This window comes from Neomonachus schauinslandi, chromosome 3, assembly GCF_002201575.2.
Source record: "Neomonachus schauinslandi chromosome 3, ASM220157v2, whole genome shotgun sequence".
NCBI classification, from domain to species: domain Eukaryota; kingdom Metazoa; phylum Chordata; class Mammalia; order Carnivora; family Phocidae; genus Neomonachus; species Neomonachus schauinslandi.
This window is the reverse complement of record NC_058405.1, coordinates 36,558,195-36,584,611: the sequence shown is the minus strand read 5'-3', so window position 1 is coordinate 36,584,611 and position 26,417 is coordinate 36,558,195. Positions and strand designations below refer to the sequence as shown.

The window sequence follows — 26,417 nt, the reverse complement described above, 5'->3', positions numbered from 1 at the left end:
TTCTGATTTATTATGTTAGCAATGAAAATGGAACAAATTTTTCTCGTAGCCAAGTTATTTTTATTTTTATTTTTTATTTATTTTTATTTTTTAAAGATTTTATTTATTTATTTGACAGAGAGAGACACAGCAAGAGAGGGAACACAAGCAGGGGGAGTAGAAGAGGGAGAAGCAGGCTTCCTGCAGAGTAGGGAGCCCAATGTGGGGCTCGATCCCAGGACCCTGGGATCATGACCTGAGCCGAAGGCAGATGCTTAACGACTGAGCCACCCAGGTGCCCGCCAAGTTATTTTTAAATACTTCGTTGAATTAAAGGAATTCTGATGAATCTATGTTCTTTGAATATCCCTAATAAAGCAAAGAGATGAGAGAGTATATCCTATTCAATTTGCCTTCCCATTGTCCATTCAATAAGGGAATTTTAGTAAAGTCTGAATCAATGTGCTCTTTATGACTGTGTTCCTAGTACCCACTGTTAGCTCCATCATAGTGCACTAATATAGGTTTCTCTCTCATTCCAGGTAAATCTTATATCAAGAGATGGTAAAATGAAGCTAAAATTCCTAAGACCTAAAATAAACTTTTCATTTGTTGATTCAACAAACACTTTCTGAGTACCAATTATGCCAAGAACTTTGTGAACAAGAACTTCAGGTCTGGTTTTCTGAAAAATATAAGGAAATAGATAAAAACAGACTAAAACTAAGCAAGAAAATAGTAGGTGAAAGTGCTAAGAGCAGGACACATTGGATGTGGTATGTGACTAATTAGAAGGAGCAAGCCATGCTATGATAAAGTTGAACATCTTCTAGGCAGTAGAGGACAAGAAAAAGGGTGTGGTGGGCAGTTCATCCCAGTAGGTAGGAATATGTTATCAATGGCGTCGTATAGGATTGTCAAGGTATAGTAATAATAAAAGTAGATTGACTTTCAGCCATTTATTATTGTCTTTAATTATCTATAAACTATGCCCCCCCTTTCATTGCTTACACCTGAGAAGACTATTCATATCACCACCATCCTCTTCCGCTGGCAGGCCTCTGATTCTAGCCCCCAGAATCGGCTAGTACAAATGTGCTATCGAAGAAATAAACCTGAATTGTACAAGAAACAGAAAGAATATCAGTGACCCTAGAGGGTACTAAGTGCTGGGAGGAGATTAGGTCAGGGAAGTAGTAATCATGGTACTGATATACACCTTGTAGGACAGGGATATTAGGATTTTGTCCTAAGGGTATAAATCTTAAGTTTGAAATTAATGCATTCATACTTTAAAAGTTCTATCTAGTTGCTAGTTAGAAATTAATGCTATAGTTAAGCATAAAAGTTAGAATAACAGGTAGGAGACTATTCCAATAGTGCTGGAGAAGGATGGTGGTAGGTTATTTTAAGATGGGGCTATAGAAAGACCGAGAAAAAACAAAAAAGAAAGAAAGAAAGAACGAATTTAGGATCTAGTTTAGAATACAGCAAAAAGGACTTCCTAAGGAATTGAATATTAAATGCAATGCAAAGTAGAGAATTAAAAGTGATTCTAGAATTTAGGCGTGAGCAACTAGATGGTTCCTAGGGCTATTTACTGAGAATGGGGGCAGGGAGGAAGTCTTGGGATTTTGAAATCTTCCATTTTGACCATGTGAAGTTTTGAATGGCTATTGGATATCTAGTTAGAGATGTCAAGTTGTTAACTGGGTATGTGTATCTATCTCTCAAGAAGAGTTTAGGGCTAAAGATATAAATTTGGAATTTATAATTGACTGCTATATAGTATTTAAAAGTATAGAAGAATGTTATTCTTTATGGAGAAAATATGGTGTCCTGGGGCATTGCAACATCAAAGAGTAGAAATAATTAGCAGTAACAGTTGAGTAAGAGTGGCCAGATCAATTTTGTCAAAGCTGCTGGGAAGCCAAGTAAGATGAAAACAAGTGAGATGGGGAAAAGTATGACAGCATGGAGGTTTTGGGTGATTTGGAATAGTTCAAAGGACTGATTATAGTGGGTTGAAGAGAGAATGATGATTATTAATAAATATATAAATATTTTAAAATTTTATTTATTTAATTGACAGAGAGAGAGAGACAGCGAGAGAGGGAACACAGATGGGGGAGTGGGAGAGGAAGAAGCAGGCTTCCCGCCAAGCAGAGAGCCCAATGCAGGGCTCGATCCCAGGACCCTGGGATCATGACCTGAGCGGAAGGCAGTCACTTAACCAACTGAGCCACCCAGGCGCCCCAATAAATATATTTATTAACTATAAATAATAACTACATGTTTTGCTCGAAATGGAAACAGAATTGTAACAGTTGGTAGGAATATGAGGAGTTTCGTTTTAATATGTTTGAAATAATAAATCTTTGCAAGTTAATTAGAATAATCCAATATGGAAAAAACTGATAATATAAAACATGGAAGGGTCACCAGTGTAGAGAAATTTCAGTGGCAAGACAGATGGGCTGCAAACCACAAGCAGTGGTCTCAGCCCTTGACAAAAGCAGAGACACTTAGAGCACTGTAGCAAGAAACAAAGGCTTTCAGATTAGGTTCCGACTTCTCTGCTCTTTTTATAGAAGATAGTAATGTGTGTATGTACAAGTTTGTGCTTGTGCATATCATGTTTTACATTATACCTCATTGACAAAAACTGTTGAAATAAGAAGTTTTTGTATTTTCTTAATGTTGTAACTTAAACTGTGAATGTCATCGTGGGTTAAATGATCATGAAACTAAATACTATTTAAGGTAAATCTGTAAGATTTTAGAAGCATATATCGCCCGTGCATTTCTGTTTTAAAGACGCTGTTTCTCAAGTTTCTTTTAGAGAAGAATAACATTATTCCACACTTTTATTTTATTCTTTTTTTTATTCCACACTTTTAAAAAACTATTATAGTCTAGTTTTGTAGAGAAGACTATTTCTTTGATGATGCCCGTATAATGATTAATTAATCAGACAGCAAGCAGATCAGAGAGAAAAAAAAAGAACGAAAACAAATTAAAAGGAAACAAAGACCAAAAATAGACTGTATTAATGTGTTTGATTAATTTTTACCTTTTTCGTTTGTAAGAGTTAAAAGTTCTTTTTTTGTTGTTTCTTTTTCCTTTGTAAAAATAAGATATATAATACACTAAGTAGTGAACATTAATACTGACAAACGTGGAAAATTGTCAGATTTATCAGGAAGTAGTTTACCTATGCTTGCTTTGGAGAAGTAAAACCAAACAAAACATATAAATTACTCAGGAGTATAATCTATTCTGTATATCATACATTGTGATTTATGAATGTTCTTTTTATATTGATTTGTTGGTTGCCTCTAGGATATTGATGGAATTCTGTCTCACATTGAGGTCTTTCATCCATTTTTGAGTTTATCTTTGTCTATGGTGTAAGAAAATGGTTCAATTTCATTCTTCTACATGTGGCTGTCCAATTATCCCAGCACCATTTATTGAAGAGACTGTCTTTTTTCCATTGGATATACTTTCCTACTTTGTCAAAGATTAGTTGACCATAGGGTCCATTTCTGGGCTCTCTATTCTGTTCCATTGATCTATATGTCCGTTTTGTACCATGCTGTCTTGATGATCACAGCTTTGTAATATAGCTTGAAGTCAGGCATTGTGATGTCCCCAGCTTTGGTTTTCTTTTTTAACATTCCCCTGGCTATTTAGGATCTTTTCTGGTTCCATACAAATTTTAGGGTTGTTTGCTCCAGCTCTGTGAAAAATGTCTATGTTATTTTGATAGGGATTGCATTGAATGTGTAGATTGCTCTGGGCAGCATACACATTTTAACAATGTTTATTCTTCTAATCCATGAGCATGAGATGTTTTTCCATCTCTTTGTGTCTTCTTCAATTTCTTTCATAAGTGTTCTCTAGTTTCTAGAGTACAGATTCTTTACCTCTGGTTAGGTTTATTCCTAGGTATCTTATGGGTTTTGGTGCAATTATAAGTGGGATTGATTTCTTAATTTCTCTTTCTTCAGTCACATTGTTAGTGTATAGAAATGCAACTGATTTCTGTGCATTGATTTTGTATCCCACCACATTGCTGAATTGCCGTATGAGTTCTAGCAATTTTGGGGTGAAGTCCTAGCCTCAACAATCAGACAACAAAAAGAAATAAAAGGCATTCAGATTGGCAAAGAAGTCAAACTCTCACTCTTTGCAGATGACATGATACCTTGTGTGGAAAACCCAAAGCTCCCCACATTTCAACTAACAGTTGGAATGGGTGGGCAGTGGTCTAAGGTACCAATTGCCACAATATCTATCAATGGTTAAGGCTATTTACTTATTACTGGCTAACAGTGTTCATTGGCCATTTCTATCCTGGGAGAAGATCCCCAGGCTCTAAGGATATCTGGCATCATAACCTAGGATGAAAGATTCAGAAAAATCCAGTGCTTGGATTCACAATTTATTCTTTGTTTAGTTACCTAAATGCATTTCTCTTCCTTTTTTTTTAAAGATTTTATTTATTTATTTATTTGAGAGAGAGAGAGCAGGAGGGGGGGGGAGGGTCAGAGGGAGAAGCAGACTCCCTGCCGAGCAGGGAGCCCGATGCGGGACTCGATCCTGGGACTCCAGGATCATGACCTGAGCCAAAGGCAGTCGCTTAACCAACTGAGCCACCCAGGCGCCCATTTCTCTTCCTTTTTAAGATCCTAGTGTTAAGATAAGCTCATATAATTTGCTTAGGCAGGACTTCCAGAAATTCTTCTCCTCTGTTTTTACTGCTTTATTCATTTTAGCAGCCAAATTAAACACAATTATTCCTTTATTTATAAAGCTTCATTTATTTTCCCAATTTTGGTACACTGTTTTTTTTTTTTTAACTTCCCAATCTTAATATATGACCATAATTCTCACTTCACTTATTAACATGTGCTTGTCTGTCATTCTTTCCCAAAGTCCTAATTCCCTATCTTACATTCTTAGTAATATATGGATTAGTGAAAGTGTTGATGGTAGTATGGAGCCAAATGAAGAATCAGGTGAATATTATAGGCCCCTCACATCCCCCAGACAAAATGTATATACACAATTTTATCTACCATTTCAGAGGTAGGAGCTACCTTCAGGCTTATTTCTGGATAGCCTTAGAAGGCAGAAACCCCACATTAACATTGCTGTGCATAGATAATTTTGCGACATCACAACTTAAAGACATAACACTCTAAATCAGAGAAAAATAGTTACTCTTACTCTTATAAGCTGAATGAACTTGTTTTTACCAGTTCGCCTGTCCTACATAACTCATCAGTAAAATGAGGCAGTTGGTTCACTTGGTGTCTGGATTCTCCTTAGCTCCAATTATTAAAGATTCCATAATTCCAACTGCTAAACTCTGTTACTTCATAACTGTATGATTCAGTAGTATGTCTTGTCTGTTTATTGAGGTTTGAAATCCTATGTATTGGGTCTTAAAATATAACCCAAGGATGTGTTTTCATCAGAAAATGATCATATTATAGCATCATAAGATAGGAAGATAGAAGTAGATAGATAGATAGATGATAGATAGATAGATCAATTGATCTCCAAAATAGGGAAGCAGGGAATTAATTGCAACATTTTAAAAATCTTCTAGATACTATACTGAGATTAAGTACTTTACATGTATTGTCTAATCTGACCCTCACAAAACTTTTGTATGGTAGTACAATTTTATTTTATAGATGAAGAAATTGGATATCAGAGAAATTAAGACATTCTCATAGACAATAGGTTGTAGAGATGAGCTTCAGACCTATCACCTATCATTTTCCATCACCAAATTTTCCTAAAAAGAGTATTGGGTTAAAACTAAAAAACAAAAATGTGAAGAAGAATAAATGGGTTGTGATGTCAGTTTTTTTAAAGAATTAAATAATTGTAAGAAAATGGTAATGGAGGGGTGCCTGGGTGGTTCAGTCAGTTAAGTGGCTGCCTTTGGCTCAGGTCATGATCCCAGGGTCCTGGGATCGAGTCCCATGGGGCTCCTTGCTCAACAAGGAGTCTGCTTCTCCCTCTGCCTGCCGCTCCCCCTGCTTGTGAACTCTCTCTCTTTCTGTCAAACAAGTAAATAAAACCTTAAAAAAAATGGTAATGGAGAGGCATAAAACAGGGACTTTCTACTTTCAAGTGTGTGTGCATGTGCGAATATGTATTAATAGAACATTACTATTTTACTAAATGCTCTATGGGTATTATTTTTTTATTTTAAATTATTATTATTATTATTTACATTTTGATGTTACTTTTAATATAGGATCTTTTAGTACAGAGTAGCTGTTAACACAGCATCACGTGCAATTACCTGTGGTGGAAGCAGTGGCAATCTTATAAAGGCAAGAAGCATACTCAAGTCATTGCATCGCCTCTGCATGTCGTACTTGACCCACATCATTAATGCATGGAAGATGGTTTCTTCATCAGGAACATTTACATCATCGCTGGCCAGGAGTTTATGGAGCTCCTCAGCTGGAAGCAGTAAAAACTCTTGATTTCTCATAACTTCCATTATGTTTTCCTGCAGGGAGAAAACATCTTGGCATAAATTTGGCTTCACTTTGATTTTGCTGGGAAAGCATCTCAGAAAGAAATGAGAAAAGTCGTCAATAACTTTTGTTCTCATTATAAAACAATCCTTGAGACTTAATCCTTCAGAAACTAGAAGCTGTTAAAATGAAAGCCTTGTAATTGTAATTGAAGTGAAAATGTATCAGAGACAGCACGGATCTTATAATAACTGGAGGATTATAATAACTGGAGGATTATACTGTTGAGCTTTGTGATGCAGGCAGAATGTACTAAGTGATTAAATGTTCAAGTTTCAAGTGGACTGCTGTGTAAGATTTGGTGACTATGAAGAGAACAGCATTCAAATTTTTTAAAGCTTGACGACATATACATGAATCAGAAAGTGGGAATGAAATTACATAGGAAGTAAGTAACACTATAAGATGCATCATTGTTTACTTAGAAGGGAAAAAACAGGACAGATAGGCCATAGACTTCACAAAAGCACGTATGTTCCACCCTTTTATTATCTCTCATACCTTCCTCCTCTCATGACAGTTTCTCTGGATTAATTTAGATTCCCATTTATTTTCTTCCAGATTGCTGCCATAACCTTCTAATTACTCTGCCTGACTCTATTCTTAGCCTCTTTACTGTATCCTCTATGATCATGCTAGAATGATAGTTGTACAACATAAATTTCATGGCATTCCTCTAAAGTTTTTACTTGGTTTAGTTTGGTCTCCTTTTGTCTTTGGTTCAAATCTCTTGGTTAAATACACTAATTCTTTATGATCTGACCTCTTCCTAAGTTGAAAACTACACTTTTTAACCTTTCTTGTGTTCTATCTAGTCACCATTACTTACTCTTTCAATTTGCCATCCTGTTTGACATGTCCCCCCCCACTCATCTATTGCTTAAAATGACTTTTATGCACCTTGTTTTCCTAATTTCTACCATTTTCCAAGACTCAGTTCATATGGAACTCTCGAGCCCTCTGTCCACTCACATCGGATCTGGCTACCCCATCCACCATGCGTGCACAGTGCATGGTATTTATATATCTGAGACAGTAGTTACCAGACTGTGGCCTAATCTTCAGTGCCCTTAGGGGTCTTATCACAAACTTTAAGCTCCTTGAGACAACCACCTTGACAATTAGCTTGCATATCTCAATCCTGGAACACAGCAGGTGAACAGTACATAGTTATTGAATACATGTGTTGGTGATCTTTGCAGAGAAAAATAAAATTTTGGAAATAGTGCACAGTAGTGCGGTGGTTTTCAAACACAGTTTTAAAATGACTTGTCAAAAACCTTCTTATGTGCTAGCAGAGAGGCTTTGGTGGCAGATATATGGTTAGAGAAGACAGAGATCTGACTGACTCCCTCTTTTGTTCCACCTCCCCTCCTGCCCCATGTCTCAATTCCAAGGAAGATAGAAGTGAGGTTTCTCAGATCATAGTTTTCAAGGCACAGTTGTGGTAGAAATCCCAATACATGCCTATTGTAGGAAAGAACCTGAAACAGATGGAACTAGATCTCTTCCCCAAAAGGCATTATGACTATGCTACAATGCTAATGTTAAGTAGCAGATTCAGCCCGTGCCCGTTAATCTGTATGTCAGAGCAGATCCGAAACCTATTTTCTAAAAGAGACCTGACCCACCTTTTGAGTATATCCTTGGAACTGAATCCAAGGCTTGAGGTGCCTTCAGCTGTCACAAAAGAATGTCAACTTTTACTTTCATTCCGGTCATTTGTCCTATTTATTTACATTTGATTGACATTGAAGAATAGCTGATTTCCTGGAAATTTTTGTCCCCTGTGTTTCCTCTGTGCCTAATACAAGTACTATGTAAATTATAGATGTCCAATATCTATTTAGTGAGTTAACCAACTGAGTGTTCTGAGATGTGGGGCCACTAAGTTTCTCTAAAGGACTCTAGTAAGATAAAGATGTTTTTGAAGAATCTTTGAAAGATTTTTTGTCCATCCATTTTTCCAGTTACTGAAAAATCTATGCCTCTATTAAACCACACACAGAATTGTAGTGCTAAACCATCAGTATATAGTATGGGGTACCATAAAAAAAAAAAAAAAAGCAGGTCTATGAAACTCTTAGTGGTGTCTATCAAAGATATTGTTTAAGACATATTTCGTTATATTTTACAGTGGCCTCTTTATGATGACCCTTGGGAGAAATTTCTTGTGGGTTTTAGTAGCAAGAATAATTGCACTTCTCCTGAGTAAATTGGTTTGCTTTTATCATGGATGTTGTAAATTATGAAATTGATCAGATTTCTCTTTTTATTTGGCTTCTAGAAAACTTAGAGTTAAATTGAAATCTATCTGTTAGGAAGGCTATAGCCTTTTATAGTTTGATTTCTTCTTCAGACAGCTCCAATAATAGTTTCATTTAATATCGCTACAGCAGATTTTATTTTTTTTCTTTTATCCCTGCATCTGATTTAGAGCATATTCCTATAATTTTATATCTTTGCAAGCCATACTACATGTTTGGGAATAAGCCATGTGGTTTGTAAAAACTGCTATAAATAAACTGGACATTGGGAGCTAGTATCAGATATTATTGGATCTCTCATACTGTCCCACATATTATGTAGTTTATTATGAACTTTATGTATTTTGGACTTCTAAAGTTCTCTTTGCTCTTTGTTTGTTTGTTTTCTCCATCAAGTCTCCTTTTCATGATACCCTGCCTAATATTTTCCTGTTTTTTGCAATCTAGCTTCTGCAAACTGTTTTAATTTCATTATGTTCGATTCACTAAAGAAAAAACATAAAGTCACGCCAGTTTCCTTAACATTACTTGTGCACTTCAGCTAACTCCTCATGTGAGAAGACCAAGTGGGGAGAGGCATCAAAATTCTTTGGCCTATTTACCTTTTGTACAATAACTTTAATTTATTCAATAATTCATTCTATATAGATTTCCTGAACACCTAACATATGGTCCTGGATAACTGTAGCGAGGAGAACAAAATGGATTTGCATCAAAGAGCTTACCACACATGGGACACCTATAAAATGTGCAGTGCTTAGGAAATGACTTGTCAAATCTGGAAAAGCAGGTTTTTCAAATGAACAGACCTAGAATATTAGGTAGGAGGTAGCTTAGAAAATGGGAAACAGAAAGATGTAGTATTACGACAAGGGGAAAGCATATAAACAAAGACATAATAGCAGGTAATATAGTATAAAGGGCCAATTTGATTAAGAATGAGCACAGAAAAATTGTGAGAAATAATACTGAAAGTGTAATTTAGACCATATAGTGAAATAAATTTATTCTACAACTTTGACAGTCTCTCCATTAAATGGAGAGACTGTCAAATATATTATATAAATATAAATATATCTATATTTATATATATATTATATATATTATATATATAATATATATATATAATATATATATAATATATATAATATATATAATATATATATATATTATATAATATATAAAATATATTATATAAATATAAATATATCTATATCTATATCTATATCTATATCTTTTACACATAGATTGAACTATTTATTATAAAGGAAATTTTAGCACTGAACTTAAGTTGCCACTACCTAAGTCACAAGCAATCTTTATTAATTACAAGACTAAATTCTACTATCTTTCCTACTTCATAATACTTTAAATAATTTTGCTAGCTGTAAAAAATACACAATTTTGTTTTCTAAGCAGAATTTTCTTACCTATTGTTATTTATTTCCTGAATTTGACATAAACATTCTAATATTAATTTTTCTCCCTTAATTATGTTATTGTCTTCCTCTTATTATTGGTAACATATCAATAATTTAAAATTCCAGTAGAAATTCATTTTTCTACATCATTTTAAAAGTTAGCTAACAATTAATGGTAATAATAGGTCAAGCAGAATATAAGTGAATCCATTCAATTATCATATTTTAGTTATTGATTTACTTTAAAATATGGGTATTAACTGTAGTAAAATATTTCATTAATGTTCAAACATAAACTTTAACAGTGTTTACTTCATTAACAGCTACTACAAATACAATACATTATACACTATATGATTAACTCAAAGAAACTGCTTTGCTATGAATGTCTACTGAATTAAAATCTATATTTCACCACCTTGCACTTTTTTACCGGAGGTCAGTTAGAAGAACCTTCTAATCACTGCTTTCAACATTATGTTGGGAAGGTTAATCCTTTGCCAGACCACCACAGAATCTCTGGTTTGATTCCAAATCACCAGAGGCTATGGAATTCATTTAATTGCCTATCTAAAAAGTTATTGGTTAGAAAGATGTATTCTTAGGAGGCCCATACTATCAAATAAATGGAAAATGAAAGGTAAGCCTGAGAATTGCCCTACATCCTCTGATTGAAGCTTATTATATAAGTATGAAAATGTAAATTTTGGGTCTAAAGTCTGAATTATAAAACTATAATTCCTTGCATCCTTTGCAAGGAAATTTTTGAGAGTTTCTGATACATGCATGATTCTACTATTGTCAAGGACAAGATTGAAAAATGCATATCTTGACTTCTGAAGCAGAAGTTACATCATGTACCAGATTGAGTAGTGTCTCCCAAAACTTCACATCCTCTTGGGAACCTCATAATGTGACCTTATTTAGAAATAGGGTCATTGCAGATGTAATTAGTTAAGGCCATACTGGATTAGAGTGGACCCTAATCTAATTATTGGTGTGTTAAAAGACAGAAACAGACACACAGTGATGAGAACACCATGTGAAGACAGAGGTTACAGAGGGAAGAAGTTGTGTGAAAATAAAGATAAAAAATCATGCTGCCACCAGCCAAGGAATGCCAAGGATTGTTAGGAACCACCAAAAGTTGGAAAAGGCAAGAAAGGATTCTTCCCTAGAACCACCAGAGAGAGCATGGCTCTGCTCACATCTTGATTTCAGACTTTTAGCTTCCAGAACTATAAGAGAATATTTTTCTGTTGTTTTAAGCTACCTAGATCTTAATACTTTGTTATTGCAGCCCCAGAAAAATAATAAATATCATGAGAAAGTAAAAAAAAAAAAAGTTATGTTAAAAACTCTCACATAAACCTAAAAAAGTATGATAATTAGTCCCAATCTTTTATTTAAAAAAAAAAGATTTTGGGGTGCCTGAGTGGCTCAGTCATTAAGCGTCTGCCTTCGGCTCAAGTTATGATCCCAGAGTCCTGGGATCGAGTCCCACATCGGGCTCCCTGCTGAGCGTGGATCCTGACACGGGTTTCCATCCCAGGACCCTGGGGTCATGCCCTGAGCCAAAGGCAGACACTTAACTGGCTGAGCCACCCAGGTGCCCCAGTCCCAATTTTTTAAATTATAATTTCTTTCTAGGCTCTTTATTTTATAGAATGATGCCTTTAAGAAATAATACATTTCCAATGATCCAAAGGAGTGTCAGGGACAGGAAAACGTGGTCTAGTGTTAAGATCCGGATCTATCTCTCTATCTATCATCTATCTATCTATCTATCATCTATCTATCTATTCCTATATATATTCCTATGCCTCTAGAATTTCAAATTTCTAAAAGTACAGGGTGGGGAGAGACACCTCTTCCAGGTATCAAGGGCTTCGTGTATCAGGTACCTTAAAGTTGCTATACTGATATATTGGTGTTAAGCCTAACCTTTTCAGGTTAAAACCAGTTTTCCCTGGCTTTTGATTATTTGCTTCATCTGAATTTTTAATTTTTAATACCTGTGTTAAAGTTGCTCTCTGAAGTCTTGAATACTACCTTAGAGTTCAAAGGGAACAGACACTCTTTATGAGAGTCACATCTTGTTATTTTATAGATGAGAATGTAGAGACTGGAGGGGCTCATACATAGTCAAAGTAAGTCTAGGATTAGGAATTCAGTCTCTTGTCCTATTACATTACCTGGACTATTTATCCTTTGGTTAGGTTCCCCTTCTGGTTCTCCTTTGTTCATCTACTTTAGATTTACTGTCTTACTTTGATCTCTGCAACATGTATGCACTCTGATTCTTAAGTGTTCCCCTGAACCTGTTTCCACCTCTTTCTTGATACCTCTGAGTTCCATGATGTGGCATGGTGATTATGAAGAGTCAACATATTACTACTGACTGGGAAAGCTGGTCAAGATTTAGATCCCAACCTTGCTATCCACTGGTTGTGTGATGAAGAAGATGGATTCTTTGTCTATAAATGGGATAAAAATAGTATCCACTGTAAAGCACTGTTGTGAAGATTAAGTGTGAAGATTAAATTAAATTTACTGTTCTTAGAGAAGGATCTGACACCCAGCAAGTGTGACAGAGGCATTAGCCATTACTATTCTGCATCTGAGCCTACCCTTCACTTCAGCCTCCTACTGTTAGATGTATTGTCTATATTCACATTTCTCTATCTTCCCTATTTTCTTTACTGATTATTTAGTCAACAAAACTTCGAGTATTTTTTCATCGCCTACTGTATTTGTCAGATCAAAGAATACCGAGACTAAAAAAGGAAAGTTCTGGCTCCTAAGAAACGTATTTTCTAATGAGAAGGAAAATATGTTATAAGACAAATATACGCATTTTGTGAGGAGAGAGAAAAAAATGGGGGATTTAATGAAGTCAAAGGTATAAGAATGAAAGTGGAATACAGGAGGCCAAGTTGGAGTTTGAGTGAGGAGATACTCACCTCTCCTCTCTAGAATAGCAATTCCCCAAACAAGGAAATGTTTCTCAAGGAATCATAGATTCACAGAGCACCAAAGAAATGTTGCTGGCATATGGTCTAATTCTCATATCATTCTCTACCAGGTTTGTTATTTTATTTTTTTTAAGATTTTTATTTATTTATTTGTCAGAGAGAGAGAGAGATAGTGAGCACAAGCAAGGGGAGCAGCAGAGGGAGAGGGAGAAGCACACTCCCTGCTGAGCAGGGAGCCCGATGTGGGACTCGATCCCAGGACCCTGGGATCATGACCTGAGCGGAAGGCAGACGCTTAACGACTGAGCCACCCAGGCGTCCCACTACCAGGTTTTTTAAAAACAGGAATTTTTATGACCTCGTATAATCTCAAATTGGAAACAATCTTCGAAGTTACTTAGTTTAATGTATACTCCATATACTTTTCTGTGCACTGCTTACCCAGGGAGTATTTTCAATGATGGGAAACCCATTACCCTATAAGAAAACCTGTATCAATGCTGAATAACCCTGTCAGAAAATTACCCTCATTCTGAAGTAAAATTTGCCTTCTTATAATTTTCTTACATTAATTCCAAGGCGAATCTATTTTTCTATTCTATTGATCAGCTATTTGAATATTGAGGGTTTTATTTTTTCTCTCTTCTATCATGCCTTTTAAAGGCTAAAGAACTATCATTCTTTAATCTCTCTAAAGGATATTAATCTTCAAAACCAGAAAATGATGCTACAGTAAAAGAGACAATCTTTGCTGAATTTCCCCTGAAATACCTACATTCTTTTCTTTATTCCTTCTGCAATGAGAACAAATAAAACAAAAATAAAAAAATATTCTTACAGACTTTGTGTTGTTTATTTACATACAACTTTTTAATCTTTCCCAAGGACATTTTCCAAATAAATGCAGGAAAAACAAATATTAAGCAATCACTGTATAAAAATCTAATTTCAATCATATATATGTTTTTGTATAGGTGTGTATATATAATAAACATATATAATTACTATTATTTAGATAATAAAACAAGGAAAAGAAATGTTCAAAGAGTTATCAATGTATATAACAGTGTTTTTCTTGTCAGTTTTGTCAGTGCTTAGGAAATGACTATGGAATAGAATTCTTTACGTATTTGAATTATATATCAGATCCTTTCTTTTTTTTTTTTTTAAAGATTTTATTTATTTATTTGACAGAGAGAAGGAACACAAGCAGGGGGAGTGGGAGAGGGAGAAGCAGGCTTCCTGCTGAGCAGGGGGCCCGATGCGGGGCTCGATCCCAGGACCCCGGGATCACGACCTGAGCCAAAGGCAGACACTTAATGACTGAGCCACCCAGGCACCCTATCAGATCCTTTCTTAATAATAAGTGTATTGTAATGGCCACAAATGTTTTGGTATATATATACATATATCATCTGAGTTTTCTTTAGCTACAGGAAAATGATCAAGATCCAAATCTGTCAGACTAAAGTGAACAGTTGCCAGTTTTATTAGTTCTTTTCCATTTATTAAGTGTGGTTACTTCATTGGTAGCAACTCTTTCCCCCCCCCAAAAATATTAGAGTATCAGTGTTAAAATGAAGCATTTTATAACAATTCCAAAACTGTGTCCAGTCTCAGAAATTATTTCTGATGGTCATCTTTCAAGATTATTGTATGGAACAAAAGATAATTCTGTTATTTTAAGTTCCTTAAAAAATGTATGAGTCTATGACTCATATATTATGACTTTGCCTTTTCCGACAAAATGTTGCTAAAGAGGTAAAATAACTTAGAAATTATAGTGGAAAGAGCAGTAATTCTTAGGTCAGAAGGACTGGAGAAACATCCCATTCCAATACTCTCTGGTCAGGATTTCCCAGGCAAAGGCACTTCATTACTCCAACATATTATCTCTTCACTTTGAAAATGGGTTTTGTAACAACACCTAGTCTGTAAACCTTTTCTGATTCGCTTTTGAGCACATTGAGCTTAGAAGGAAATAATTCCTAAACTTTACAATGTTATGCAAACTAAACAATTATTTGCCTGGGATTCTTTAACCCTTGTAATAATTTAGTCTACTTTTGATACTGGAGATATACTGTTTGAAAACACAAATAGGCAATATATGTTATCTACTAACACGTGGAAGAGGGAAGAAGGGAGCACATACAAATCATTTACAAACTTCACTACCAAAAATACAGCCCTGTCAGCTAAACAGTTCTGCTTCCATTTTTTTTTTGGTTTAACAGAAAAGTAACTAACCATTCCCAAACATATGAATTGCTTTGCAAACTGTGTAATCCTATGCATGCATAAATTATTAGAGTAGTAGTATTGATTTTATAATTTAATATTAGGAACATTTACTCCTTGATGAAGCCCAAACCTATCTGCCCCTCCACCTTTCTTCATAAATTGCTCTGCATCACTATTTGCTTAGTTTCCTTTAGGTATCTTATAGAAATCATTGAGAATGGCAGCAGATGGAAAAGTTAGGAGGAACGTGAAAATCTCTGCACAATCTTTATGAGAGGCACATATTTGTGCCAGCCCAGGAAGAAATGGTATCATTGCCAATCAAATCAGGAGGCAATAGCATACCTAAGAATTCAGAGCTGTTTCTTTTCACTGCAGCCAAGTGTCCAGGACACCTGATCATATAAACTTTTTCTTAAAGGAATTACAATGCCCCAGAAAAACATAAAAATAATGATCCTCTACAACTTTGCTAGAAAAACAGAATTTTAACACAAGATAATATTTCTGTTTTCCTTGCAAGGACATCTTGCAGAAAATTGACTATAAGAATCTTCTTTGGTGCATAAAAATGTATATTTTATCAGGTAGTGCTCATTTTGTGCTTACAGAAAATTTAAAGGAAGCTTATCCCTTATCTTAACAGAAAATAAATTTTTTTCAAGACCAAAAAGGATTGTTTTGTCAACCTGTATTTATATAGTCTTTTGTTCTTATGTTTGTAAGCATAAATGATTCATCAGGAAAGCCTGGTATATGCATAATCTAAAATAGCCAAACAGTTGGGGTAAAAAGTATGTGCAGAAAAAAAAGGAAAGAGTGAGTATGGAAGTTGCTTATATAACCACATTGATTAGTTTGCAGTTAAAACAGCATTAGCATTCTGCATCAAAGAATACATTACAATTTTGCAATCGTAAGGTCTAAATGGTCTCTACAGAAGCATGTAAAATTTTAATTATAATTTTGCATTCATTTATTGCTTAATAAAAGGATTTAGACTATTTTCCTTCTGGGGTGGGCTAATTTACTAGCTGCTTACAACCCACGTTAAAAATCACAGCACAGTATATTCTCTTATATTTAACCTATTTTAAAATTTTTAAACAGTGGACATAATTGTAATCATTGTCAAAAAAAATCAAGTAAAAATCAAAAGCAATCATAGCTTGCTTTTTTTTTCATTCTTCCCATGAAAACTGTAAAATGGAAATGAGTGAAAGAGTATACTTTCTGTAAGATAATTGGAATAAAGAGGATAATCCCCTTAGTAGTTATATAAGTGTATAATAAATTTTCCTCCAGTTTGCCAAATAATTTAGTGCATGCCATTATCTCTCAGCAAATAAAAGAACCATTAACTACATTACAACATGTATGTTTACATATAATGCATTAAATATGAAAGTTGGTGCCAAACTTAATTCCATGGAATATTATTATATTTTATAAATAAGGTGCAGTAAAAAGAGTCAAGTACTACCATGAATCCCAGATAATGAGTGAGTGGCTAACATAAATAAATTTTCTTCATTCCTACATTCCTCCACCCTGAATTTTAGTGGAATCCCATAAAAATTACTAGAAGGTGAGTGATAATCTGGATAGATGGTAATTCAACCAAAAGCATTACACATAGCTCCAAACTTGTAATATGACCAATCATGTTGCAATATTTTTAATTTGTGATAACAGGAAAGTCACAGCAAAGATTTAAATTTATCATTGTGTATTAAGAGCTTTAGGACATATCAACTGGATAAAATCATGTGGTCTTTTATCTAAAAATGCTTGATAGAAAACTATATAACTTTTTATATAAATTACATTACATATATATATAATTTTAACAGGACATTTTAACTCAGTGTTTGTCGAAGAAGGGCAAGTGGGATCTTGTGGGATCATGTGTGGAGAACTTAACACTACCATAAGGCCCTGCCTGATCTCACTCCCACCAGCCCCCCTACCTCACTTTTCCCTTTCCGCCTGCCTTAGGATGTTATTATAAGACCTATTTTAAGAGTAGTCATAGGATTAAGAGTTTAAGTATTTAAGGCTGGTGTCCTACTACATGGCAGCTGAGGGAATCAAAACAAAATAAAGACACTAAATAATAAGTAAAAAATATTGGCCAGGATGGAGGAATGTAGGAATGAAGAAAATTTATGTTGGTCACGCCCTCATTATCTGGGATTAAGTATACTGGCTAAGAGTTTAATAGTGAACGTGGATGCTACCCTGAAGTCTGTAGGTGATTATGCCTTGCTGTAAATGAGTTGGAGATGCTAGAACTTTATTAGCATATTATTGAGGAAGACAACAGAAGTCAGAAGGAGGTGGAAATATTAAAATGGATTATTTAGGGATGCCTGGGTGGCTCAGTCAGTTAAGCGTCTGCCTTCAGCTCAGGTCATGATCCCAGGGTCCTGGGTTGAATCTTCACATCGGGCGCCTTGCTCATCGGGGAGCCTGCTTCTCCCTCTCCCTCTGCTGCTCCCCCGTGCTTGTTCTCTCTCTCTCTCTCTCGCAAAAATAAATAAATAAAAATACTTTAAAAATAAAATAAAATGGATTATTTAAAAGAACTGAAAATCTCTTCATTTAATGCTTCTTGGAAGGGCCCAAAAAATGATGCTGAAGGGGGCACCATTATGTGGAGATGGCCGGAATTAGACATAGGAGGTGCTGTCATCTTCCTGGAGTTGAATATCACTGGAAATATTGATATTCCAGAATGGAAGAATCTAGATGGAAGCAGTTAATCATCAGAAGCAAGACACATATAATAAAAATAAAGAGCAGGGAGGCCTGCATGTCATATAGATTTCCTAGATCCCTGAGAATCTGTGGAATTGATCTTCAAGTATGTTGGGGTGAGACTGATGGGCTTTTCCTCAGGGTACTGCTTCCTTTGGGGAGGAAGAAAACTTGATAGCTGGGGATAAGATAGTGGATATTAGCTACTGAAATGACAAGTTCTAGTCCGTACAATTTCTAGATCACAATAGGTGCACAGATTCAGAAGCTACTAACTTAAGGGGGAGAGTGAGAGCCCTTGAGAAGTATACCACCACAGGTGTATACAAGAAATTTCCCTCTGATCCTTCCCTCAGTGGATCTGCAGCCTTTGCTAGGATCGATGAGCACTGAGAAAGGGAAACTGGATACCTTGGAGGACTGTTTGATAAGAGGTTTGTGGTGACATTGAAATGCCGTAATGGCTTTTTGGGTAGAGTGGGGCCAATAGAAGCTGCATGAAAATGCAGTTTTGTCTCAGTGTAGTTCTATAGACCTTCTCTGTGAGTATCTTCTGAGATATAAATGTGTAATTAAGATATGCTAACAGTTGGCAGACCTCTCTCATTAATTCCCTGATGTGTTAGAGCAGTGGTTCTCAAGTTTTTGAATGTATCAGAATCTCCTGGAGGCAGGGCTGGCTACATGATTTGTGAGGCACAATGCAAAGTGAATGCAGAGCCTCTTTTTCAAGGAGCAAGAAAAAATGCTATAAAAGGTACATACAAAGCTTTTTCTTTTCTTCCACCGTCTTACTTTTTATTTGTTTTTGGTGCTTTTTATTTGTTATTTAATTTCATTCTTAATAAAATAAAATAAAATTTTAAACCATTAGCATGAATTTTTCTATCCATCCTTATATTGTACAATGCTGGTTTTAAATGCCAATAGCAGAGAACTGAAGTCATATGCAGAAACACCAAAATTACAAAATTTGTACTTTGTGACTCATCTCTGAAGAGTGTCTAGAGTTGGCCAGAAGAAATAAACACAAGCCAAACTCAGGAAGGATTGGAAAGAGGAAGAGTGCCTCCCCTCAGGCATGGAGCCAGACCTAGGTAGTGCTCCCAGGTATGGGACAACCCTCCTAGTTGCCAGGGGCATTATTTTCCAGCTACTGACTACAGAAATGCTTTCTTCTCAATTCTCATTATCAGGAGGGAACAAAAGAAGTTTCTTTTTACACCACAAAGGTGGCAGTACATTTTTATAACCACAGAATTCTTGTTATAACTATTTTCTGTCATAATAGGGTCTTCAAAAACCTTGACTGTCCTGACATTCACAGAGCATCACAGGTAGCCACCCTATTGATATCATCATACTAATCAGATTCGGTGATGAGGAAGTGGCAAATATTTTGGATAACCTAGCAAGACTCATGTATGCCAGAAGGCAATGGCTAAATCCTATGAGTTTTCAAGGATCTGCTGCATCTGTGGATTTTTCAAGAATCTTATAGTCTGGAGTATAGCAGGAGACCTTCTCTAGATAGCAAGTCATTGTCCTTCATACATCTAACCACTGAAAATGAAGCACATTTGTTAGGTTCCTCTGAATTTTTTAAAGCACATGGGAATATGACGCAAATCTATATGTTGGTTGGCTATATGTTTCTAATGGCTAGAGTATGCAAGTCCCAGTTTCTGTGTAAGCTTCCCTCCATTTGTACCATCTGACCAGTCATTCAGTTAGTTCTGGAAGTAGCCATGGTGGATAAGAATGTTGGGAAGAGAGTCTGTCAAGTCTCAGTGATAAAATCATGGTTCCAACTTCTAAAGGACTGTAGCAAGACCACCCACTGCAATCAAGAATTGTTCTCTGTTCGAAAAAACAACTCTTGGAACACTGTTGGGCTCAAGTGATGACCGAGGATTTAACCATGGAATATCCAGGGATTATGAAAATTGTTTTGGTGTTACTAAGTCCACTGGATGGTAGTGAGAAGTAATCATAGAAACCATCCATTGGAGAGTGCAAATTTCCAATGGAAGCGTTGAACTTAAACCAGGCTCGAGGAGGTTAAAAGGCACTAATAATTGCATGCCTATTCCTCAACTCATGCACATGGCCTCAGGGCTTCCTTACAAAGGCATTTATGAAAAGGAAAAGAATTCAGTGTTAGTTTAGAAAAGGGTTGGCATGGAATCCCTGTGCTAGCCAGGACAGTGATGAAATTTTTCATAAGCAAAGCTGTGGACAGTATACTTAGATGCCTACTTTGTATGAAGAGAGAGAGATGGTATAAGTCATACATGGACTTCTGAGCACTGGCAAATAACCTGACTGGTTGGTGAGAAGCCTGAAAGGGAAAAATCAGTGGCAAATATAGTTGGAGTAATCTTCTATCAGTAAAACCCCTGGAGTGATTATAAAGTAAGAATCTTTCTTGAATACTCAGCAGGGAGCATCCATTGCAGAGGAGGCTTTCAACATTCAGGTACACACATTACTTATGCCATGGACATGAGCTATCTTCTTTCCTTAGCCATCTCAGTGTTGCAGTGGGCCCATAAAAAGATGACCATGATAGCAAAGATAGAAATTATACACAGGTCAACAAAGCTGATCTAGTTGTATCATAGCTAATTCCTAATATGACACAATTCTTTGGAGAAGACAAGCTATCTGGTGGAAAAGTGGATTATAGATCCACTTCTACATTGCAGGAAGCAGACATTCATAATTTCTGGAGTTGACACATGCTCTGGACATAGGTTTACATCTTTGGCTCCTCAGCACCATCCAGTGTCTTGGAGAATTCCTGATCCAGTTATACAGTATGACTGACAAAAGTATGACTGACAAAGTTGCCTTAGAAAAAAAGAACCTATTTTATGGCAAAGGCAATACAACGATGGGCTCCTGAACATGAGATTCATTGGTCCTATCATATCCCCTATAAATATCTGGCATGAAGAATGGTAGAACAGCATGTCCAAGGCTTGGATAAAGCACCAGCGTTGGGCATAGCATCAAGCATGGTTGGGGTATGGTACTCCAAAATACAGTATATGCATTAAATCAATGCTGATATTTAATTCTACATCCCCACTTGTTAGAATTCATGGGTTAGGGGTATAAAAAAAAATTGGGATTAGCTTCTCTCACTGTTACTCCCAGTATCTCACTTGTGAATGTGTGTTTTACTTCTCTACAACTTTAGGATTTGTTAGGCAAGAGATCCTGGGTCCTAGTGGAGGGGGTACTTCTGCCCCCTGAGTAGACAAGGTAAGTTTCACTGAACGAGAATGTGGGATTATTGACTGGCTAAGCAGAGCTGGCTAACACAATTTTGAAGAGAGAGAGAGAGAGAAATAAAGCAGTGATACAAATTTTGAATTCTGAAAACAGAAGGTGTGTTGGCAGATAATTTTTTCCCATTTATCCCCTTGATGGACAGATCTGAGCCACAGTGGGGCTCCACATGGTCTGTTTGGGAGACACTTCTCATTATTAAACTACCCATTGGGTTTGACTGTTAGGCTGTGAACAGCTCACAAATGTACTAACTGATATTTGCTTTCCCTCTTTCCTAACCTACTTTCCCTTTTCTCCTCAATTTTGCAACCCTGAGATTGTATATCCCAATAAAACCTTGGCCTATTAGTTTTGTGCTGGATTCTGTTTTCTAGGGAAAACAAAGATCTTTTCTCTTTGAAGTGAAGTAATTAAGCAGTAATCCGAATATCACCATAAACACAAACCAGAAACTCACGGATTGTATTTGTCAGACAGTTACTGAAACCCAAGTTCAGCTGCCCATTGCTAGAAAGGCCAATACTCAAGAGACAGGTTTTGATTGGAAAAGTATATGAGCTTTATTCAGGAGGCTGGCCACCTGGGGAGAAGGTGGGTTCTTGTCTAAAGGCCAACTCCCCAGGTTTCTGTGTGGCCCAGAGATTTTTAAAGACGTTTAATCAGGTAAAGGAGTGCAGTGGTCTGTAACATTACCTGATTAAGTGCAGACTCAATGATGTCAGCTATAGGGTTATTTCAGTGCTTGGAGGTTGTGCAAGAAGTTCTAGTTTCTTGGTACCCGGGGTGGGGGTGGGGGAGGGTTGTGCAAGAAGATCTGGTTCTTTGGTACCCAGGGGTTGTGCAAGAGAACTCTGTTCTTTCTGCAAAGAGGGGCAAGGTCTACAGATGCACAAAGGGAGGTCAGTAAAGTCATTTGTGTAACCTTAAAAAAGAAAAACATTTTGCTAAAAGATTGCTGGGCTAATCAGAAAGCTAAGGGAACTTCAAACAGACATGCTGGCCTAGGAACATTCTGGTCCTTTATTCCCCAAGGCCAGTGATCTGCAAATCTCAAAGAAAGTAAATTAGTTCTGTTACAGATCAGCTAGGTCTTAAGTCAGCCAGCGAGGAGGGCGTAAGACCAGCTACAGTGCTGTTACAGGACACTGTGTATGCAAACAGTTGACTAGAAAGGAAATGACATTTACAGAGTATTATTACATAGGGAAACTGCTTAAGTTATTTCATATTATGATGTTTTTGGTCTCATATTTTAATGCCTAATTGTGAAGACAGAAATAAATGAAAAAATGCACCATTTGAAAAATGTCAGGAGCAATATAATAATATTAATGTAGCTAATATTTATTTTACTGTTACAGGCACTTTACTCATATTATCTTACTTGGTCTTCTTTATGTGCATAAGTAATAAGGCTCATAGAGATTAGGAGATTTATCCAAGGATACATACCTAGATTAGTGGTTAATTTAAACCTAGAATCGGGTATCTTTAAACCGGTCCCCTTTGTGCTTAACTTTGTTTGGGATGGGATTATATTATCAAGGACTAGGGTAGGTAGATAAATTTCCATGAATGAGCTGGCCAATAAATTAAACATATAATGAAGAGTTATAGAAAAGTTACAAAAAATTTGAAAGAAATATATATGATATGCTTGGAGGACAATGACAATCCTTGTCAAGGATAAACAGATGGCATATTTGGGGAGAGTGAAAGAAAACAAAGTAGAGTGAACAGAGTGGAATTAGGTGCAAGAGGCTGAATGCCAGCCTAAATGTGGACATCAGTTTGCAGTCTGGTTGCCAAATACATCAATGATGCTTTTGGCAGAAATGAAGATGTTCAAGAAAGACTTAACATTTGTTAAAGTACAAAGGGTTTTTACAAGACTCATCGCTTTTGAAGTAATATGGCATAATATATGGGAACTATTTAGCTGGAAGCTAGAAATAGAAGTTCATGAAGTGGTAAGTTTTGGACAGGCAGGACCTGGAGTCATTACAATTGGTAGACAGTCGAAGATCTTTTATAGTTTGGCCAACATGGCTGATTTAAGGAAAAGAGAAGAAAAGAAGATATTCATGAAACAAAGAAAACAAGCAAACGAAAATTTTAAAGCCAGATGAATCAATACACTGAAAAATATTGAAAGTTGAAGGAGAAGGAAAACAGAACAAACCTGGGGCACCTGGGAGCTCAGTTGGTTAAGCGTCTGCCTTCGGCTCAGGTCATGATCTTGGGGTCCTGGAATTGAGCCCAGAGTAGGGCTCCCTGCTCATCAGGGAGCTTGCTTCTCTCTCTCCCTCTGCCCCTCCCCCTGCTTGTGCTTTCTCTCGCTCTCGCTCAAATAACTAAATAAAATCTTAAAAAAAAGAAAGAAAGAAAACAGAACAAATCCATAGATTTGCAGTTAGTGTCCTTAAAGAGCACTTTCAGCCAAGCGGTGGGTGTAGAAGCTTCATGGTAAGAGTTTAGAGGCCTAATACTGAATTTAGTGCTGGCAGAAGCAGAACACTATGTGGAGAGAACGATAGTGCTAGAAAGTAAGAATTCAATACCCTGGTTTTACAATACACATTTTTTTTTTTTCTTAAAGATAAGACCCATCTACTTGACTAAATCCTTGATAATTATCTCAAACCTGGAACAGCTTGGGTGTTTAACATGTATATTTTTTAGAATCAATACTTGTTTGAGCCTCTTGCAAACTAGAGGGAGGAGCCTGCTGGGGAGAAACTGAATACAATCATAAGAAGAGACCTCAAATGGGGGTAAGTAGAAAACAGAAGCAAATGAGATCATTAAAAAAAACAAAAACAAAATGTTTCACATAAGAGTGATAGTGATAATTTTAACCAAAACTTCAAAAAACAAACTTGTCAGTATTTCAGAATGAATCTTTGGGAGCGCCTGGGTGGCTCAGTTGGTTGCACATCCAGCTTTTGATTTCGGCTAGGGTTGTGGTCTTGGGGTTGTGAGATTGGCCCACAGAGGATTCTGCTCTCGGTGCTGAGTCTGCTTGTTCCTCTACCTACCCCCGATTGTGCACTCTCTCTCTTGAATAAATAAATAAAATCTTTAAAAGTAAATAAATAAATAAATAAATAAATAAATAAATAAATAAAATGAATCTTTGGACATTAGTTCTGAGATTTTATTACTGGACATCTGTAGAATTCCAAAAGATGGAGAGTAAATAAAAATGGAAAGTACACTGACCAACAGAGAAATAAAATGGAAAGAGCACCTATAATCCAAGAAACACAGTATTAAAGAAAATACGGATTAAAATACTCAACTGAACCCTGGTGGGCTTGTATCAAAGATCATGATATTATATCTTACATTTTTCATGCATATTTAAAGGAATGCTTACTACTTTCTGTGATGAGCACCAGTGCTGTATGGAAGTGCTGAATCACTATATTGTACTCCTAAAACTAATATTACACTGTGTTAACTAACTGCAATTTAAATAAAAACTTGAAAAAAAATAGAATGTTTATTTTATGCCCTATATATTTAAAGAGATATACTGGAAATTATCAGGAAATGCCATGTTTTATTTAGTTTTTATAAAAGAAATATAACTGCTATATGGTTTTATGTTGATATGTAAAACAGAGGTTTTTTACTTTTAAGGTGAACACTAAAAAAAAAACCTCTATAAAAGATTTATGAAAATAATTTTATATGCATTATTTCATGAGAAAAATTCATTAAGGTTAGAGGTTCAAACTTTGCTGAAGTCAAGAAATATGAAAGTAGAAGAATCCCTTACAAAGTTACCTTGTTTAAATTTTATGAGTCTCAACCAGGGTATTATTAGGCAGAGCTGAAATGATCATGATGAAGATTCTCACCTTGAGTCTAATAGGATCTGAATATTAGAAGAAATGTAGATGTATTTCGGCTAGATTCCTATTGTGCAAACCTTTCTTCAATATCCTGGTAAGTATCCAACATTCCTCATCCCCTTCATCAAAAGGAACTTTCTACCAGTTGAAGGAGCTGACACCGACTATTGCAAAAATCTCTAAACTGAATTCAGATCATTTTCCATGCATCATATTCCTATTGGTCCTGGTACTATATGAGGACAGAACTCCATATGATAATTAAGTAACTCACAGTTTACACATATTATTCTCACAATGGCTCTAAAAAGTAGAAACCTCTTTGGCCATCCATGTTTGCTTTTTGGGGACACTCAAGCACAGAGAGTAAAATATTCTAAATTTACACAGCTTGTGGTTGAGAAGGGCTTCACAGGTTTTCATTCTGGCTCCAGGATTCACACTTAATCACTAGGTCATGTTGTCTCTCAGTATGGTTTAAATAAAATGCTGCTAAACTATTTTGAATTTGTATCAATTATCATAATACAATTTCTTTAATTTGGGCACAGGGAGATTTCCCACCAATAGTTTATAGTTAATCTGTTCTTTGTGATAGCTCTCACAGCTATTGTGCAGTTTCTGCAATAATGGAATGTCTTACCAAAATAACTAGAAAAAAGAAAACTGACTATCTCATGGTTATCCAGAAAAAGAAAATGAGTGAACAATTAAAAGGATTTTTCTTACATTCTTCCTATGTTGAGTAAATTCAATTTGTTCCCTACCTCTAAACCACATAAAACACATAAAACAATCATCTGGGTTGGTTCAGTTTCAAGTTTGTTTATTGTTCATCAGACGTCTCCAAGCAAAAATCTTGCCTAATGCCACAGAATGTGAATATAATCTAGAGGTTGATTTTTTCAAGTATGCTGTGCAGATAATGTGTTTACTGGTAGTAACAATGTTGATAATATGGCAGTGCTATTTGATTTTCATAAATTTTAATCACTATCCTTTAATTTTTAACTTAGTTTTTAAAATCGCCTGTGAAGGAGAG

General features: G+C 35.9%; 1 protein-coding gene across 2 annotated transcripts in view; it reads right to left on the bottom strand.

Annotated features, from left to right (window-relative positions):
- The window catches only part of KLHL1 (kelch like family member 1), a 352,516-nt gene that overhangs the window by 140,832 nt on the left and 185,267 nt on the right, over positions 1-26,417 (bottom strand). For both annotated transcript variants that reach the window (XM_021697925.1, XM_021697926.1), the window contains one exon: positions 6,308-6,520. In XM_021697925.1, the coding sequence (XP_021553600.1) occupies positions 6,308-6,520 (213 nt within the window). The remainder of the gene's footprint in view (positions 1-6,307; positions 6,521-26,417) is intronic.